The sequence below is a fragment of the Marmota marmota genome, unplaced genomic scaffold, assembly GCF_001458135.2.
Source record: "Marmota marmota marmota unplaced genomic scaffold, marMar, whole genome shotgun sequence".
In the NCBI taxonomy this organism is placed as follows: Eukaryota; Metazoa; Chordata; class Mammalia; order Rodentia; family Sciuridae; genus Marmota; species Marmota marmota.
Window position 1 is genome coordinate 3,800,390 of NW_026000101.1, and position 14,662 is coordinate 3,815,051.

General features: G+C 44.8%; 1 protein-coding gene across 6 annotated transcripts in view; it reads right to left on the bottom strand.

Moving 5' to 3' along the window:
* Positions 1-14,662, bottom strand: part of Palm2akap2 (PALM2 and AKAP2 fusion) — a 456,764-nt gene that overhangs the window by 58,852 nt on the left and 383,250 nt on the right. The window contains exon 1 of one of the 6 annotated variants that reach the window (XM_048783229.1): positions 12,521-12,821. The exons of the other annotated variants lie outside the window; for them this stretch is intronic. Within the exon in view, the coding sequence (XP_048639186.1) occupies positions 12,521-12,556 (36 nt within the window). The 5' untranslated portion in view covers positions 12,557-12,821. Of the gene's footprint in view, positions 1-12,520; positions 12,822-14,662 lie in introns of those variants that run through there. 6 annotated transcript variants of the gene reach the window in all.

Consider the following 14,662-nt stretch of genomic DNA (forward strand, 5'->3'; position numbering starts at 1 on the left):
AAGGAGTAGCTCTGTCATAAAATGGAGCCCCCTCTGTGGCACTGCTCAACCTGTCCTCATGATGCTTCTCCACACCTGACACAGCAGGAAGGCCCTCTTCTGGATGCTGGGTAGATACCAACGCCATGGTCTCAGACTTCTCAGCCTCAAGAACCCTAAGAACAAACCTCTACTCTTTATAACCTACCCGACCTTTGATATTCACTTATAGCAACAGAAGATGGATTAAAATAACAGGCCAGAAAGAAGGGAGCAGATGGATCCAAGTTCATGTGGCCAGAGAGAAGTCTGAGCAAGAAAGAAAGAGTGTGTGTGTTTGTGTGTGTGTGTGTGTGTGTGTGTGTGTGATCTTTTCCAATGTAGCAAATACTTTCTTCTATTGAATGAGGTTCTGGAAGCAAGGGCCCATCAAATTCTGGAGGCCTTAGTTTCAGTGCCTCCACTGATAACAGATCAAATCTCAAGCAAATAAACCTGTTAGGGCAACTTATGTATGTCACATGGATACATAAGTGGACATTTTCCCTCAAGACAAAAATGCAAGAAAAAGTAGAAAAGTCAGTCCTCCTTGTGGCCTGCTGGTCTAGCTGCCACCAACCCCAAGGCTACGAGTCTGGTCAGAGATAAGACTCTGGCTTCTGCTCCAAGTGCCCTGGATCCTGGCTGTACGCACACTGCCCTGGGGCTCCAAGAGACAGTGGTCAGAGGACTTTGAGATTACAATTCCAAGCCCTATAAACAGTGAAGCCAGACTTGAAATAATCTATTAACTTTTGACTATTTGATTTTTTCCCTAGCCCCAACAAAACACCTATGAAGCCAATAACACTGTATGACAAATGGATTCCGTTTGATAAAGTTTAGATGTTTAATACATAATAATAAATCCCCGTATTATTTCTTAACAAGTTACATCTTTCTAGCAGCTCAGTAAATATTGTCTAGATAGAGAAGTAAGCCTAAGCACTGTTCCATTAATATGACTATCACAGCTCTCAGAAGGTACTGGATAAGCATTTGAGGCTGCAGGTGCTGCTAACACACCAACTGTACCGCAGAGATAGAAAGAGGATGGGGAACTGGGCACAGTGGCGCATGCTATAATCCCAGTCACTCGGGATGCTGAGGTAGGAAGATTGAAAGTTTGAGGCCAACCTCAGCAACTTAGTGAGGCCCTAAGCAACTTTAGCAAGATTCTGTCTCAAAAAATAAAAAGGGTTGGGGATATGGCTAAATGGTAAAGTGCTTCTGGGTTAAGTCCCCCAGTACCCAAAAGAAAAAAAAAAAAGTTGAAATTAGTATCAACCAAAACCAGTTTTGGGTCTTAGTTTTGCGCCTGCTCACTGTAGGATCTCCGAGTCTCAATCTCCTTATCTGAAAGGGGAACAGGATGTGGTCCTTGCAGTGTAACTGTGTGTTGTCACAGGAGATTGTGTGTGTAACACACAGTGCAGTGCCCGGCTGACAGGGCTGTCATGGTGGCAAAGCCACTGGGGGTTGTGGAAGTAATCTAAGAGGATGCCACAGGTCCTCCGGATGGATCCAACAGGCTGCCTAGTAAGCAGGTCACGCATTATATACAAAAGGAAAATATTTCATACAGAGGATTTCCCAGATGAACCTCCTGCCAAAACCCCTGGACTGACATTTTAAAAGCACGCAAGCAGCTGTAGGTGATTTCTGAGGCCCACAGAAGTCAGCCGTGTGCTCCCTGGAGCGGAAAAGGACGGCAACAGCTACCCCAAAATGTCAAGTGGGGAGAGGACAAAGCCATTAGCCTTGTCCCAGAGCTCATGCCTGGAGAGTCAGCAGCAAGTTTTCCTACCCTCAATTTGACTTTCAAATGATCCAGAAAGTGACAAGGAGAGGGGGATTAGCTCCCAGTGAATGTTCTGGAGACCCTTCAGTGGGGGGAGTAGGAGGCTCAATTTCTAGACACCTATCCTCGAACTTTGGGGACACATGGGGAGTGGAAGGTGTGGAACCTTAGTACCCCATGGCAAAACTCCCAGGGGCAGCCCAGTGTCCTGAAGGCCTTATTTTTTTAAGATTTCTGTGTTAGCTAGATTTGATTCCCTCACAAGGTAGAAAAAGAGGGGATGCTACAGTTTGGATCTTGACTACCCCCCAAATGCTCATGTGCTAAAGGCTTGGTCCCCAGGGTGGTGCCATTGGAAGAGGTATTGGGGATGTGCCCTTGAAGGGGACTCTGGAACCCTGGCCCCTCCTTGCTCTTTGCTCCCCCGTTCATGATGTTAGTGGCATTTCTCCACCACCCATTCCTGCCATGACAGGCTGCCTCACCACAGACCCCATGTACTGAGACCAATGGATCATGGACCAGACACCTCCAAAACTGCTAGGCAAAATAAACCATTTCTCTTTACAAGCAGATTATGTCAGGCATTTCATTACCACGATGGAGAGCTGGCTAACACAGAGGATGGAACCTGGTAGAAAACTTCACAGTCATACTCCATCCATGCACCCTCAGATACACCAGGGACACTCGCTGGCTCTCAGAAGCTTCAACGCCTATCAAGCATTCTTTATGATCTCTAGTTACACTTACTGTATGCTAGATTTCCAGAAAAGTCCTGATGGAGCACCTATTTGAGTCAGGAAGCATCATAACTTGGCTCCTAGTGACATTCTCCAGGCACTCACCTCTCTGAAAACGACCCTTGGCTCACTCAGCAGAGGCCATCAGTGCGTGGTGAGTCCTCAAACAGGTTTCAAGTAAGGTAGGAGAATCCCCTTTCCCAGCCCTCAGGGCTCGGTCTAGCCACACATTTTTGTCACCATATGTCCACTTGGGAAAGTTTTTGTGGTAACCGAGAAGGAGTTCTACAAAAAGTTCCTTGACATAAAGCCTAAATATAATCCCCCTTTTGCAAAAGTGCTCACCTAGTCTTCAAGGGGTCGGTGTGGGGTTACTACATATCAGAAGCCAGGTGACACAGTTTTCTACCTCTTCTGGGTACAAGGTGCTTTCTATCTGGGACACAGCAACAGAGGGACAATTAAGCCATCCATTTCCCATGAGCTTTCTCAGACTCCTGGCCTCACCCTATATAAGCAGAGGCTTTGCTGGAGGACAACCTGAGTCCCCTCCACCACCCTTTTTTTTAAATCAACCACTTGGCCAGTGTCATGATACATTGCCTCAGTGTCTCTGAGATAACTGGGAAGAGACTAGGTCCAGAGACGGACACTGGAACAAACAGCCAAGTACCAACTTCCTTCTAGAAGGGTCTGGGCCTGCTGCACAGGCCCTGACCACTGTCTCAACCTCCAGGACGGCAGCGAGGCAACCTCTGTCTTTCTATGGACCCCCATGATGCCCACCCTGTCCTCCCAAACCTCAGTGTGGGTTAAGATCAAATTTCTCACACTTGTTAATTTGGATTTATAGAAGGTTGTTTGCTAGAATGAATCTATGACCCAGTGCTCGTCAGCTTTTCATCACTATGACAAAACAGCTGAGAAGAACAACTTAAATGAGGACGAAGATTTATCTTGCCTCATGGTTTCAGAGGTTTCAGTCCATAGTTGGCATAGGTGGGGGTAGGGGGGCAAAGTGCTAGGCACCAGGACAAGACACACCAATACACCCTTCAAGGCCATGCCCCTCAGTGACCTACTTCCTCCGAGGATGCTGAACTTCCTACAGTTTCCACCTCCAAATTTTGAATCCACAGATGAGATCAGAGCCTCAGGATCCATCAAACATTTCTCAAGAGCCCCACCTCTGATCAAGCCTTCAATATCTGAATCTTTGGGGAACATTCCAGATCCAAACCATACCATGCAGTTATTAATAATCTTCTTGATAATGTGCTTAAGTGTTTTGAAAAGGGGTCTGGGGATGCAGCTCAGTGCTAAAACACTTGCCTCACACATGCAAGACCCTGGATCTGATCAGTTTCATGCGCGCGCGCACACACACACACACATGCATTGTGTGTGATTCTCCTCTGGCCTGCCCCTCCCCCTACTGTTCCCCCAGCCCTTGGCTTTCAGAGCTCCATTATGTGCCACAGTGCTAGGGAGGAAGCCAAAAGGTGTTGACAACTGGTTTTGCTCCTACTCACACAAGAAATGGGAATCAATTAAAAGCCCTCTCCATAACAGAAATACAAAATTACTATAATTTTTAACCTGCCAAGGCAGAGCAATTTCAGGGCAAACCTGATTTGAATGAGTATCTGGAAGTTAGAGTTCTATCTGACCATTTCTCATTTTTCAGATTTTATTTTCTTGGGACTCCTGAACTGATTCATACAAAGCAAATGAGATTTCATAATAGACCCTGCTACAATTCCATTCCCTGGGGGCAAAGCAATTCATTAAATGTCACCGAGGTAATGTTGCCCAGCTGCTAGGGAAAGTCTGTGTGCTGTCTGGACTCCTGCGGGAAGACGTGCTTCAAGTTCATCTTAGGGAACTTAAGGCTGATAACTTGGGCCTTCTTACGCTTCCTTCTGAAAGATAGTTGCTCAGGATGCTCAGAAAAACATCCATTCCTGGCTGCCTAGAAACTTGACCATTTTTTCCTGATAGTAATTTCACCAGTTCAGGCGAAGCAGTTTCCCCCTCTCCTAGGCACCAGATGTCAGCAGAAGGAAGAAATCCCAGAACAAAGCATATGGCACAGGCTGATGGGAGCAGAAGGCCGCAGGGCAACTCTGAATCCACTTCTGCTTCTATTACTGTACACGTGGATTCAGTAGGAAAAAACAACAGCCTTATTTATTTCTAAAGCACTCCTCTCTTACATATTTGAGACTTTTAGACTTAGCCAGGAAATCGGGAATGAGTAAGATTTTTCTTTACCATGGAGACAAAATTTCCAATCGGTTCTTGCTAATGGGGGTGGGGGTAAGGGCAGTACTAGGCATTGAACACAGGGACTCTCAACCACTGAGCCACATCCCCAGCCCTATTTTGTATTTTATTTAGAGACAGGGTCTCACTGAGTTGCTTAGTGCCTCACCATTGCTGAGACTGGCTTTGAACATGCTATCCTGTCTCAGCCTCCCAAGCCACTAGGATTACTGCACCCAGCATTCATTCAGGGAGGTGATTTTTAAAGACTCTCTGTTGCAATAGAAAGCTATAATTCTTAAATGTCAAAAATTGGGAAACTGAAATCAGTATTATACCCAGAAAATCTAACTGAAAAATACTTATTCTATATCCAACTCAGGGAAGCAGGTAGTGGTGAATATGTTGGCCTATTTTTCGAAGTGTATTTATTTAGGTATTTGCAATGTATTTATGTGAAGTCTTGGAGAACATGGAGGGGAGTATGGGAAGTGTAAGAAAAGAGCTAGTGAAGGTGGGATGGCGAGGTCCTTAGGTCATATCACTATTCTTTATTAAGGTTTGATTTTGCATGAGAACAGAAACCAGACTCAAGGGATTGAACTCAGGGGCACTCAACCAATGAGCCACATTCCCAGCCCTATTTTGTATTCTATTTAGAGATAGGGTCTCACTGAGTTGCTTAGCACCTCACTTTTGCTGAGGCTGGCTTTGAACTCACAATCCCTCTGCCTCAGCCTCCTGAGCCACTGGGATTACAGGCATGTGCCACCAAGCCAGGCTAAAATCCACCCTTTTAAGGTGTGCAATACTTTGGTTTTTAGTATATTCACAGATTTGTGCAACTATCACCGCTACATAATTTTCGTTCAATGAAGGAATGAATCACAAGCTTATCCGTAACACAGCTTTAAAATGCCAGGCTGCATTCTGAACACATTCTATGAATTAATTCATGTAACCACCCACCCCTAGGAATCTATGAAACTGGTACTATTATTAGCGTATTTTATGGAAAAGTCAACTGAGATTTGGATATAGGCGGTTTGGCTGCAGAACTGGCGTTCTAAAATTCTGTGCTTCAGCCTGAAATTTCTGCTTCTATTAAAAGAGGCGCTGACACAGTGAAGTTCCTTATTTATGACATCATTCATGCTATGAATAAAAACAAAATATCAACAGGCTTCCTGTTCATGTTTGTGATGAATTTGTCCTGTGCCAAAAAAAAATGTCTATTTCCCAGGAAGTAGCAAGAAGACTGCTAGATGATACACCCCTAGGTGGGGGAAGGCATCTGCCTCATTTGGGGGCCCCAGAACCTGACACAACCAATGTCTGAACAGCACCAAACCAACATCGCCTGCCACTGCGCCACACACGGACCACTTAGATGTCTCCATCAAGGTCACTGCTAGCCAGAAGGAAAAGTCAGGTGGCTGTGACAGTTATCAAACAGAAAACAGACCCAAATCACATCAGCAGAGCCAGAGGCCTTTGAATCTGATATTAAGGCTGCTTTTTTTTTCTTTTTGGAGTGATAAGAATAAATTGGTCAGAATAAGCCAAGGAGAAATACCTCATCTTTTATGCATAGAATAGCAAGGAACTGGCAGCTCTCTACACTCTAATAGCAAATCAGACACACGCATGTACTTGTGGACATCACAGACTCACTGGTTCAGGGGATTGATTGAATAGTGCTGTAGATTTAAGCAGGCAAAGAGGTGGGTAGACTTAGAGATGGACTATTTTCAACACTCTGCTGGTCCCAGCCCCAACCAGGATAACAAGTGGCCTGCCCAAGATGCTCTGATCCTAGAAGCTCAATACTCCTTCTTCTGAGACTCTTAACAACCACTGTGCCCTGCCATGGGAGGGTGTGGGGGACAGCAAAAGCCTTGGTGCTCCAAAATAGCTCAAGATGGGGAGGGGGATGGAAGGGAAGAATCATAGTCATGTATTTTTATGCTAAAAAAAAGGTCTTCTTCCCCCAATTCCCACTTGTTTTATACAGCTCCCCAAGAACAAAAAGGCAATTCTCAGGCTTGACAGCATGCCAGATGTGATCTGCTTTCAGAGCTCAGGGTCCAAAGGAAATCCCAGGGTTAAAAGGAAGCACAGCCAGAGGCCTGAGTGGCTGCAGGGGGGGGCTGGCCCATTTCTGTTTCTAAAGCAAATCACAGGCCCAAACACAAACAGCTCAAGTTAAAAGCAGGCCAACCCCCCAGGACTCACAGCTACCAAGAGTGTGCAAAGGAAAACAGCCAGTTTTAATATTCAATAACCAAATAAGTTTCCATCCTGCATCATGTATTCTGGATGAGCCCTTTACACAATGTCCCCCATTGATATGGTCTTCAGAGAGATCTCCACGGGGATTTTCTGGCAGTGCCTTGCTCCTAGGCAAAAATCCCAGGGCAAAAGGGAGCTGCAGCCTCGCACTGATGCTTGGCACAAGAAGAAAAAGGTCCAGCAGCCCCAAGATAACTTGAGGCTCATTATTTCTTCTGTGCCTAGAACTGTTACTTTCTGGTTTTTCTCTTTTTTCTCCCCATCAAATTTTACTAACCAGACACCCAAATATTGGTAGGGGGAAAAAAAAAAACACAATAGTCAGAAGTAAGGATACATATCAGCAGAAATCTTTGCCAGAAGCAGCTAAAGGGTGTGGCCAAGGCACCTAGTCCATTGTGCAAAATGTACAACTGGAGAGTAACTTAGGGTCTAGATTCAAAGGACAGCAATGGCTCCAGCAAGTACCAGACCACCTACATTCACAGCAGCATTATTCACAACAGCCAAAAGGTAGGGGAAAATCCACACCCACTGCACGGATGAATGGATTAACGGACTTTGGTGTATACAGACAATGGAATAGAATTCCTCCATAAAAGGGAATCAAGGACTGGGGTTGTGGCGCAGCGGTAGAGTGCTCACCTAGCACGTGTGAGGCCCTGGGTTCGATCCTCAGCACCATATAAAAATAAATAAATAGAATAAAAGTATTGTGTATAACTACAACTAAAAATAAATATTTTTTTTTTTTGAAAAAGGGGGGAACCAATTCTAGCACAAGGAACAATAAAGACAAACCTTGAAAAGATTGTGCTACACAAATGAAGCCAAGACACAGAAGGACAGATGTTGTCTGGTTGTGTTTGGGTTGATGAAAAAATTCTGGAAATAGATAATGAGGATGGTTACATGACATTTTGAGTGTAGTTAATGCTACTGAGTTTTCTGGTTAATGTTATGTATATTTCACACACACACACACACACACACACACACACGTCTTCTTTGTAGCTCCAGCACCTTACACCGTCTAGTTCAACAGAAGCAACTCCACCAAAACTCTGCAAAGCTACTTCTTCGCAGGAGGTTGGGTGTGAAGTTAATGCTGACCAGATTACCATGCACCCCCAGTGGCCAGAGCAGGGATCCTGCAGGATCAAAGCATCACTCCAACAATTCCCAAAATGACCCCACCTGCAGAAGGACAAAGGAAAAAAAAATCCATCCGGTTTCATTTCTCCGAAAGCTTTCTGCCCATCAGCCTAGGACCTTTCATTTAGATTTTCTCTGTCTGCAGAAACTGAATGTTTGCATGATAACCTAGGTCATGAACACTAATGTGGTCCCAGATACACACCTGTTTGGCACAAGAATAGAGAAATAGTTCTTGATGAGTCTTCAAAGACACCATTATTTTACTAAAGATACATCATTTGAATGAGGTCTTTGAGGCAATTTATTGCAAAACCCTCAACTAAAGCCTAAGGATTTATTTATCTAACAATTATTGAATACCTACCATGTGCTAGGAATCCACTATTCGGGGGTGTAGGGTTTAGTAGGTTTTTTTTTTTTTTCTCAGATTCTGAATCTTTGAAAATCAATTCATTCTGAACAGTTTGCCCATTCCTAAGTCGTTCTTTACCAGGGGATATTATCCTAATAATACAACCGTGTCAAAGTATTCTGCGCACAACATTTCTTTAATTTCTTCCAAACTTCAAAAAGTTTGAGAGGACAAAGGCATGAAAAGATAAAGGAAAGCTCTCAGGCTTAATAAGGGCTGCCCAGCACAAGGGCTGCCCTGCTCAGGGCCTCTGGCTGTCTTGTTCCTTGTTTTACTAAACCAGGAAATGATTTCATCTTCTCCTGGGCTCGGTTGTCTTTAAACTACTCTTTCTAAGGACATCCCCTGTGCCAGGCCTTGTGGTATCAGATATGCAAAGATATCATACACACACCCACTGTGTGGTGATGACAGGCCCCAAGACAGAAGCATCCAACAAGGTGGCAAATGCAATGGTGACCAGGGTCCTCAGCTGTGGTACATTGATGTTTAGGGCTATATGATTCCCTGTGGGGATCACTCTGTGCCTTGTAGGATATTTAGCAGCATCCTTGGCCTCTAAGCCAACAGCACCCACCTGTCATGATCAACAAAAATGTCTCCCCACATTGCCGCATTACCTCTTTGGGATGAAAGGGCTCCTGCTTGAGACTGGTGGGAAAGACACTGACTGGTGTTAGGAGATCGCAGGACAGGGATTCGTAAGCTAGAAAGGCCTAGTTCAAGAATGCTTCCCAGAGAGCCTGCCATCTGAATTGAGTCTTAGGCAGGGCAACATGAGCAGTGAATGGGACAGGGTGGTGCAACACCACTCTGAATGGCAAGCAGGCCAGGGCCAAGTGCAAGGCAGGCCTGGGGCAGCCCAGGCTAGAGAGGAGGGCGGGGCTGGATCATGAAGGTCACAGAGACAGCCGCCCTTTGCATCATTAGACTAATTATGGCTGGCTTTGCTTTTGTGTTTATTTGTTGTGGGTGCTGAGGATCAAACCCAGGGCCTCACACGTGCTTGGCCAGCACTCTATACCACTGAACTACATCCCCAGCCCCAAGTCTTCAGCCTCCATGAATCCTCATCCCATGTTTCTGATGTTTAGATCCAAGACAATATTTCTGCTCTTTTGGCAACAGTAATCAGTGCTGAAACTAGGTGCCAACTGCGGATCTGATCTCCTCTCTTTTTATGTCTTGGCTCTTTATTCTCAGGTGCCAGGTTCCCGTCCTCACTGATGCCCTGACAGGCACAGAGCAGCTTCCAGCATGCCCTGTCACCCTAGCTAGCAGAGTCCCACAGCCACTTGATTTCCACTATTCTCCTCCAAAATGTTGCCCTTCACATAGAAAAAAGTGGTTATCTTCTAATAAGTCAAAAAACAATTGATCAGTGAGTCCTGAAAATGTTTGTCTTTCTGGAAGGTCAGCCTAGAGTAAATGTTTCTAAGATTATTAGAGGGGAAAAAAAAAAAATCTGGCAACATGGCCTGAATGTAGAGGACATGTGTTGTTTTGATCTGACACCCACATCCCACTATTTCCATTAAAGAACTCTCCCTTTTGCCAGTCTCTGCCTTTTGCCCTGTGGTCTAGGGAAACACACACACACACACACACACTCTAGGATGAGCACATGACCCAAGCCTTGACAGTCAAAACGCTTATCCCCACCATACCCATCAGGGGCAGGAGGACCAATCAGAGCCAATGAGAGTTCATTCTGAGACTTGTCGGAACTTCAAGGAATTGAGAAAATCAGATTTAAAATTCTGAAGCTGCTGTCTTGACACCACAAACAAGAGTCTGCCAGAGACTAGAGTCAACACAGGAAGAATCAACACAGCTGAATGGGGAAAGAGGGACAGTGAAGATGTCATCTAAACTCCTGGATCCCACGGTTCCTGAAGGTACATATCTTTGTACCTTTCAGTAAGTAATATGAGCCATTAAATTCCTCTTCTTAAGCCAGGTTGACTTAGGCAAGCCACACTTCTTGTTTCTAGTGGCATTTCAGTGACTTTAAAACAACACAGAACTTACATAAAAAGTTCATGTTTGAGCTGGGTTGTGGCTCAGTGGTAGAGCGCTTGCCTAGCATGTGTGAGGCACAGGGTTCAATTCTCAGCACGCATAGAAATAAAAACACAGATCCACTGACAACTAAAATATATATATATATATAAAGTTCTTGTTTAAGCTTACAAAAACAAACTGAAAAAACTGATTTTTTTTCATTGTCAGTATATTATTTATAGTATTTAGTTTAATTATACTATTTGTTAGAAATTTCTTCAGGTTTTTAATTATTATATTGTACAGAATGAAACTGACCAAATTATGTGCATGTATAAATATCACAATGAATCTCACTATTATAGGGCATCAATAAAAATTTGTTAAATATGTATGTAATATATATATAATACACTATACCATTGAACACTCATGAGTTCACATATAAAGAAACAACTAGTCAGTTCACAGTATTTTCCCATTTATAACTCTCTGAGAGAAGGATCAGCAACTCAAATCTGACTTCTGACCTCTCGCTCAATCTTATGGATAAAAAAGTCAAGACACGGCTGTGCGACCAGGATATGAAATGGCTCGGCTCTATCTTCAGAAATAACAGTAAATGTGATACCCAAATGGGCCAACAGAAGTTTGGAAAAAACAAAATATATTTGGGGCTAGCAAGTGCGAGGTCATAGGTTCAATCCTCAGTACTGCAAATATATAGAGATATATATAGATATATAGACATACACACACACACACACACACATATGATATGGGGGATATTGGAACTGTTCTATAATCTTGATTTTGCTTTGTGTAAATAGAAAATGAATAATTCTTAAACAAGGACAAGAAAACCCATTTTACACACACACACACACACACACACACAAAACCAAGTGGACTCAGAAAAGCAAGAGAGATCACACACATTATTTTACCAATCAACACATGTAAATCTGAAAAACTTCTAAGTTTAAGTCCCCTCTCTTGAGACACTGCTGGTGACTATGGCCAGGGCCTTTGTGGGCTTAAAAACGTGCACCTGGGCGGCTCCATGCTTCCCATCCCTCCTTCACCACCACTACGTGGTTACATACACAGGTCACACAGCTATCTTCCCCACTCTTGATGCAGGCTCGGGGAAACACAGATATAAAAACTGCCACCAAACCCCTGCAAGGACCAGGACACCTAGCCAGAAGAGGGTCTGAGAGGGAATTCATGTCACCGTTTTCAAACCCTAAGAAGGATACTCATAGCTTTACCCATGCCTGCCGACTTTGGCAGCACATTCAAGGTCATGGCAAATAACTAGAGCAGATATACCTTCCATGCGTTCCACGGCTCAGGGGCTATCTGCCTAGCTTCCAGCAGTGCATCTAAGATCATTAATAGCTGGTTTAGAATCATTGAAGCACTGAATAATCAGGTAAAAATCCCAGAGAACACTTCTACCAAAGCTCTACCTCCTTGAAAAGAAAGCCCTACGTAAGTGAAGGTGTTAACAGTGGTTGCCAGGGAAAGAGCAATCATTTACCGAAACTTAAAAGAGCAGCAGCATTTGTGTAACCTCAGAGCTATTCTGCTTTTGCTTTCTTAAAGAAACCCTGCCCGCAGGAGCACAGCTCAGCTGTTTTAAACTTCCAGTCTGAAATGCTTTTGCTCTCTGGGTGACCTAACACCTTGAGTTCAGAAATGCAATGTCCCTAAAGGACAAAGGGGAAATGTGTCTTAAGGAGAGTGAGGCATGAAAGGTGAACAGACATTCTCCCAACAGCCAGCAGCAGAACTCAACAATAGAGAACCGTGGTGACCTACCGTGAAGAGAGAGAAGAGCATCCAGGTAGCGATCATGACCTAACTCTGCCTCGGTTGCACCTAATCTTGAGAACCAGCTGCTCTACAGCTTCGCCCTGTTTTCCCTTTCTTCGGTTGCACCTCCAGTGTAAGGACACAGCCCTCAGCCAGGTCACAGCGTTTCAGGTGAAACAGGACTGAGCCCGCATCCTGCACCTGTGCACAGGTACCTGGCGGTCACTGCCCCAGAAACCACACCGACTGCAACGTGAACCGGCCTGACTTCTCCAACTCAAAGGTGCAGTTTGGAACCACGTTGGAGCCTTCAAGGGCAAATGAAACAGGAGTCGACTGTATTTATTTTTACACAGCTACCAATGATCAGATTACATTTTTATCAGATCGATTATGATTCAACAAATGCTAGGTGCTAACTGGATTCAACGGTAAGGGGATGGCAAGCCCAGAGTAAGCAGCGGGCAGTTCATTTTGCTCTTATTTTCATGAAGTCACCATGACTTACTCTATAATACAAACAGCAGAAAGTGACCTTCAAGGAGTGTTCCTCCTGTAAAGCTGCTGGCTCTCCACAATAAGGAAGAGTCACTGGACACTGTGTTTACAGTAAAGAGAAGTAACTCTATTGGTTCACACAAAGGCACCTTTACAAAGAGAGGAAGAAAACCTGTTTAGCAAAGTGGCAGGAGCAAAAAGGGATACGGGCACCTCGTGAAAAGGGACACAAGATGAAGCCAAGACACCGATGCCCCTGTTAATGGGATAAGAATCTAATTCTAGGACCCTCAGACACAACCCCTAAGTTCCATCCCTGGTACACCCCTCCCAAAACAATCCCAGTTTTATCAAAAACTGTTTTAAAAGTTTTGTTGTTGATGTGTTTTGTTTTGTTTTCCCAGTATCCTCTTTTGAGATTTGAGTAAAGATTCTGCTTTGGGCATCAGTTACGTTGGCTGGCTCCCTGCTACAGCCGAGCGGTAAGCTGGTGACCTCATCCTTGGCTGCTGGAGTCTGTCAGTATGACCTCTTATTGTAGTCCCAGTCTGGGCGTATGGGGAGAGGCGGTGGGAACCTTTAGGGGGTGGGATCTAATGGGGAGCAGTTAGGTCGCTGGAGGAGGCCCTTGAAGGGCTACTAGGACCCTGGCCTCATCCTCTCATTTTTTCGAATGCTTTATATTATCTCTAGAGATCATTTTCATTCTATAAGACATATCTAGTCTTGGCTTCAGTCCCAATTTCAACAAGTGAAATTTAAGGAGGCAGTGCTTCAAAATACATCCACGTGCTCCTCCACAAGTAATCTCACTTCCCCTGCTCACCGGCTGCTTACATCAAGCCTGTCAACGCCTCCCTCCCGTCACTCCTATGTACAGTCTGGGTCTGGGTCTGCCTGAAGCCTTTCTACTTGCCATTTCCTCCCCTCTCCGGGCTCTTCCTTGGGCTTAGCAGTGTCCTATCTATCTCTACACTGTCCAGATGGTAGCCACTAAGCACACGTTGGCTATTGTCTACTGGATACACTCCCTTTCTCCCTTCTTAGCATTTACCACCACCCGAAATGATGTTGTCTATAGCTGCTTCCTGGGACAGAAACCTTGTCCATCTCGCTTCCTGCGTATCCCAATACCTAGAACCGTGTTTGGCACAGAGCACTTAGGAAATCTTTGTTGAGTTAATCAATGAACAAAACAGCTTATCTGGCTGAAGTGCCGTCTTGGTGGAATGAAAAACAAGGGAAATCCACCAGCGTGGCTAGTGAACTGCTTTCACCCGGACTCTGACAGAGCGAGCCACGGTCCACAGCTCATTCACAGCATCTAATCCCGCATCCAAATGGCGAGAAGGGTAAGGACCCTGCAAACCAGGGTCATAAGGTTGGAGACTTAGACTTAAGATTCTGCAAGGACAGACACGAAGCTCCTCTCATGGAGTGGGTTAGAACAAATAGCCATAACCCTGAAGGCCATATGATCAGTCCCAGCCCTAGTGGGGACAAGTTGTGGCAGGTACTAGGCATAGCACAATGACCCACACAGACATGGTCCACCAACCCATGGAGGGTATCACCTCCTCAAAGAGACCCACCTCGGTAGCATCAAGGTAAGGCATTAGCTCTGTGGCTCTGCTGACAGGCTCTTTCATG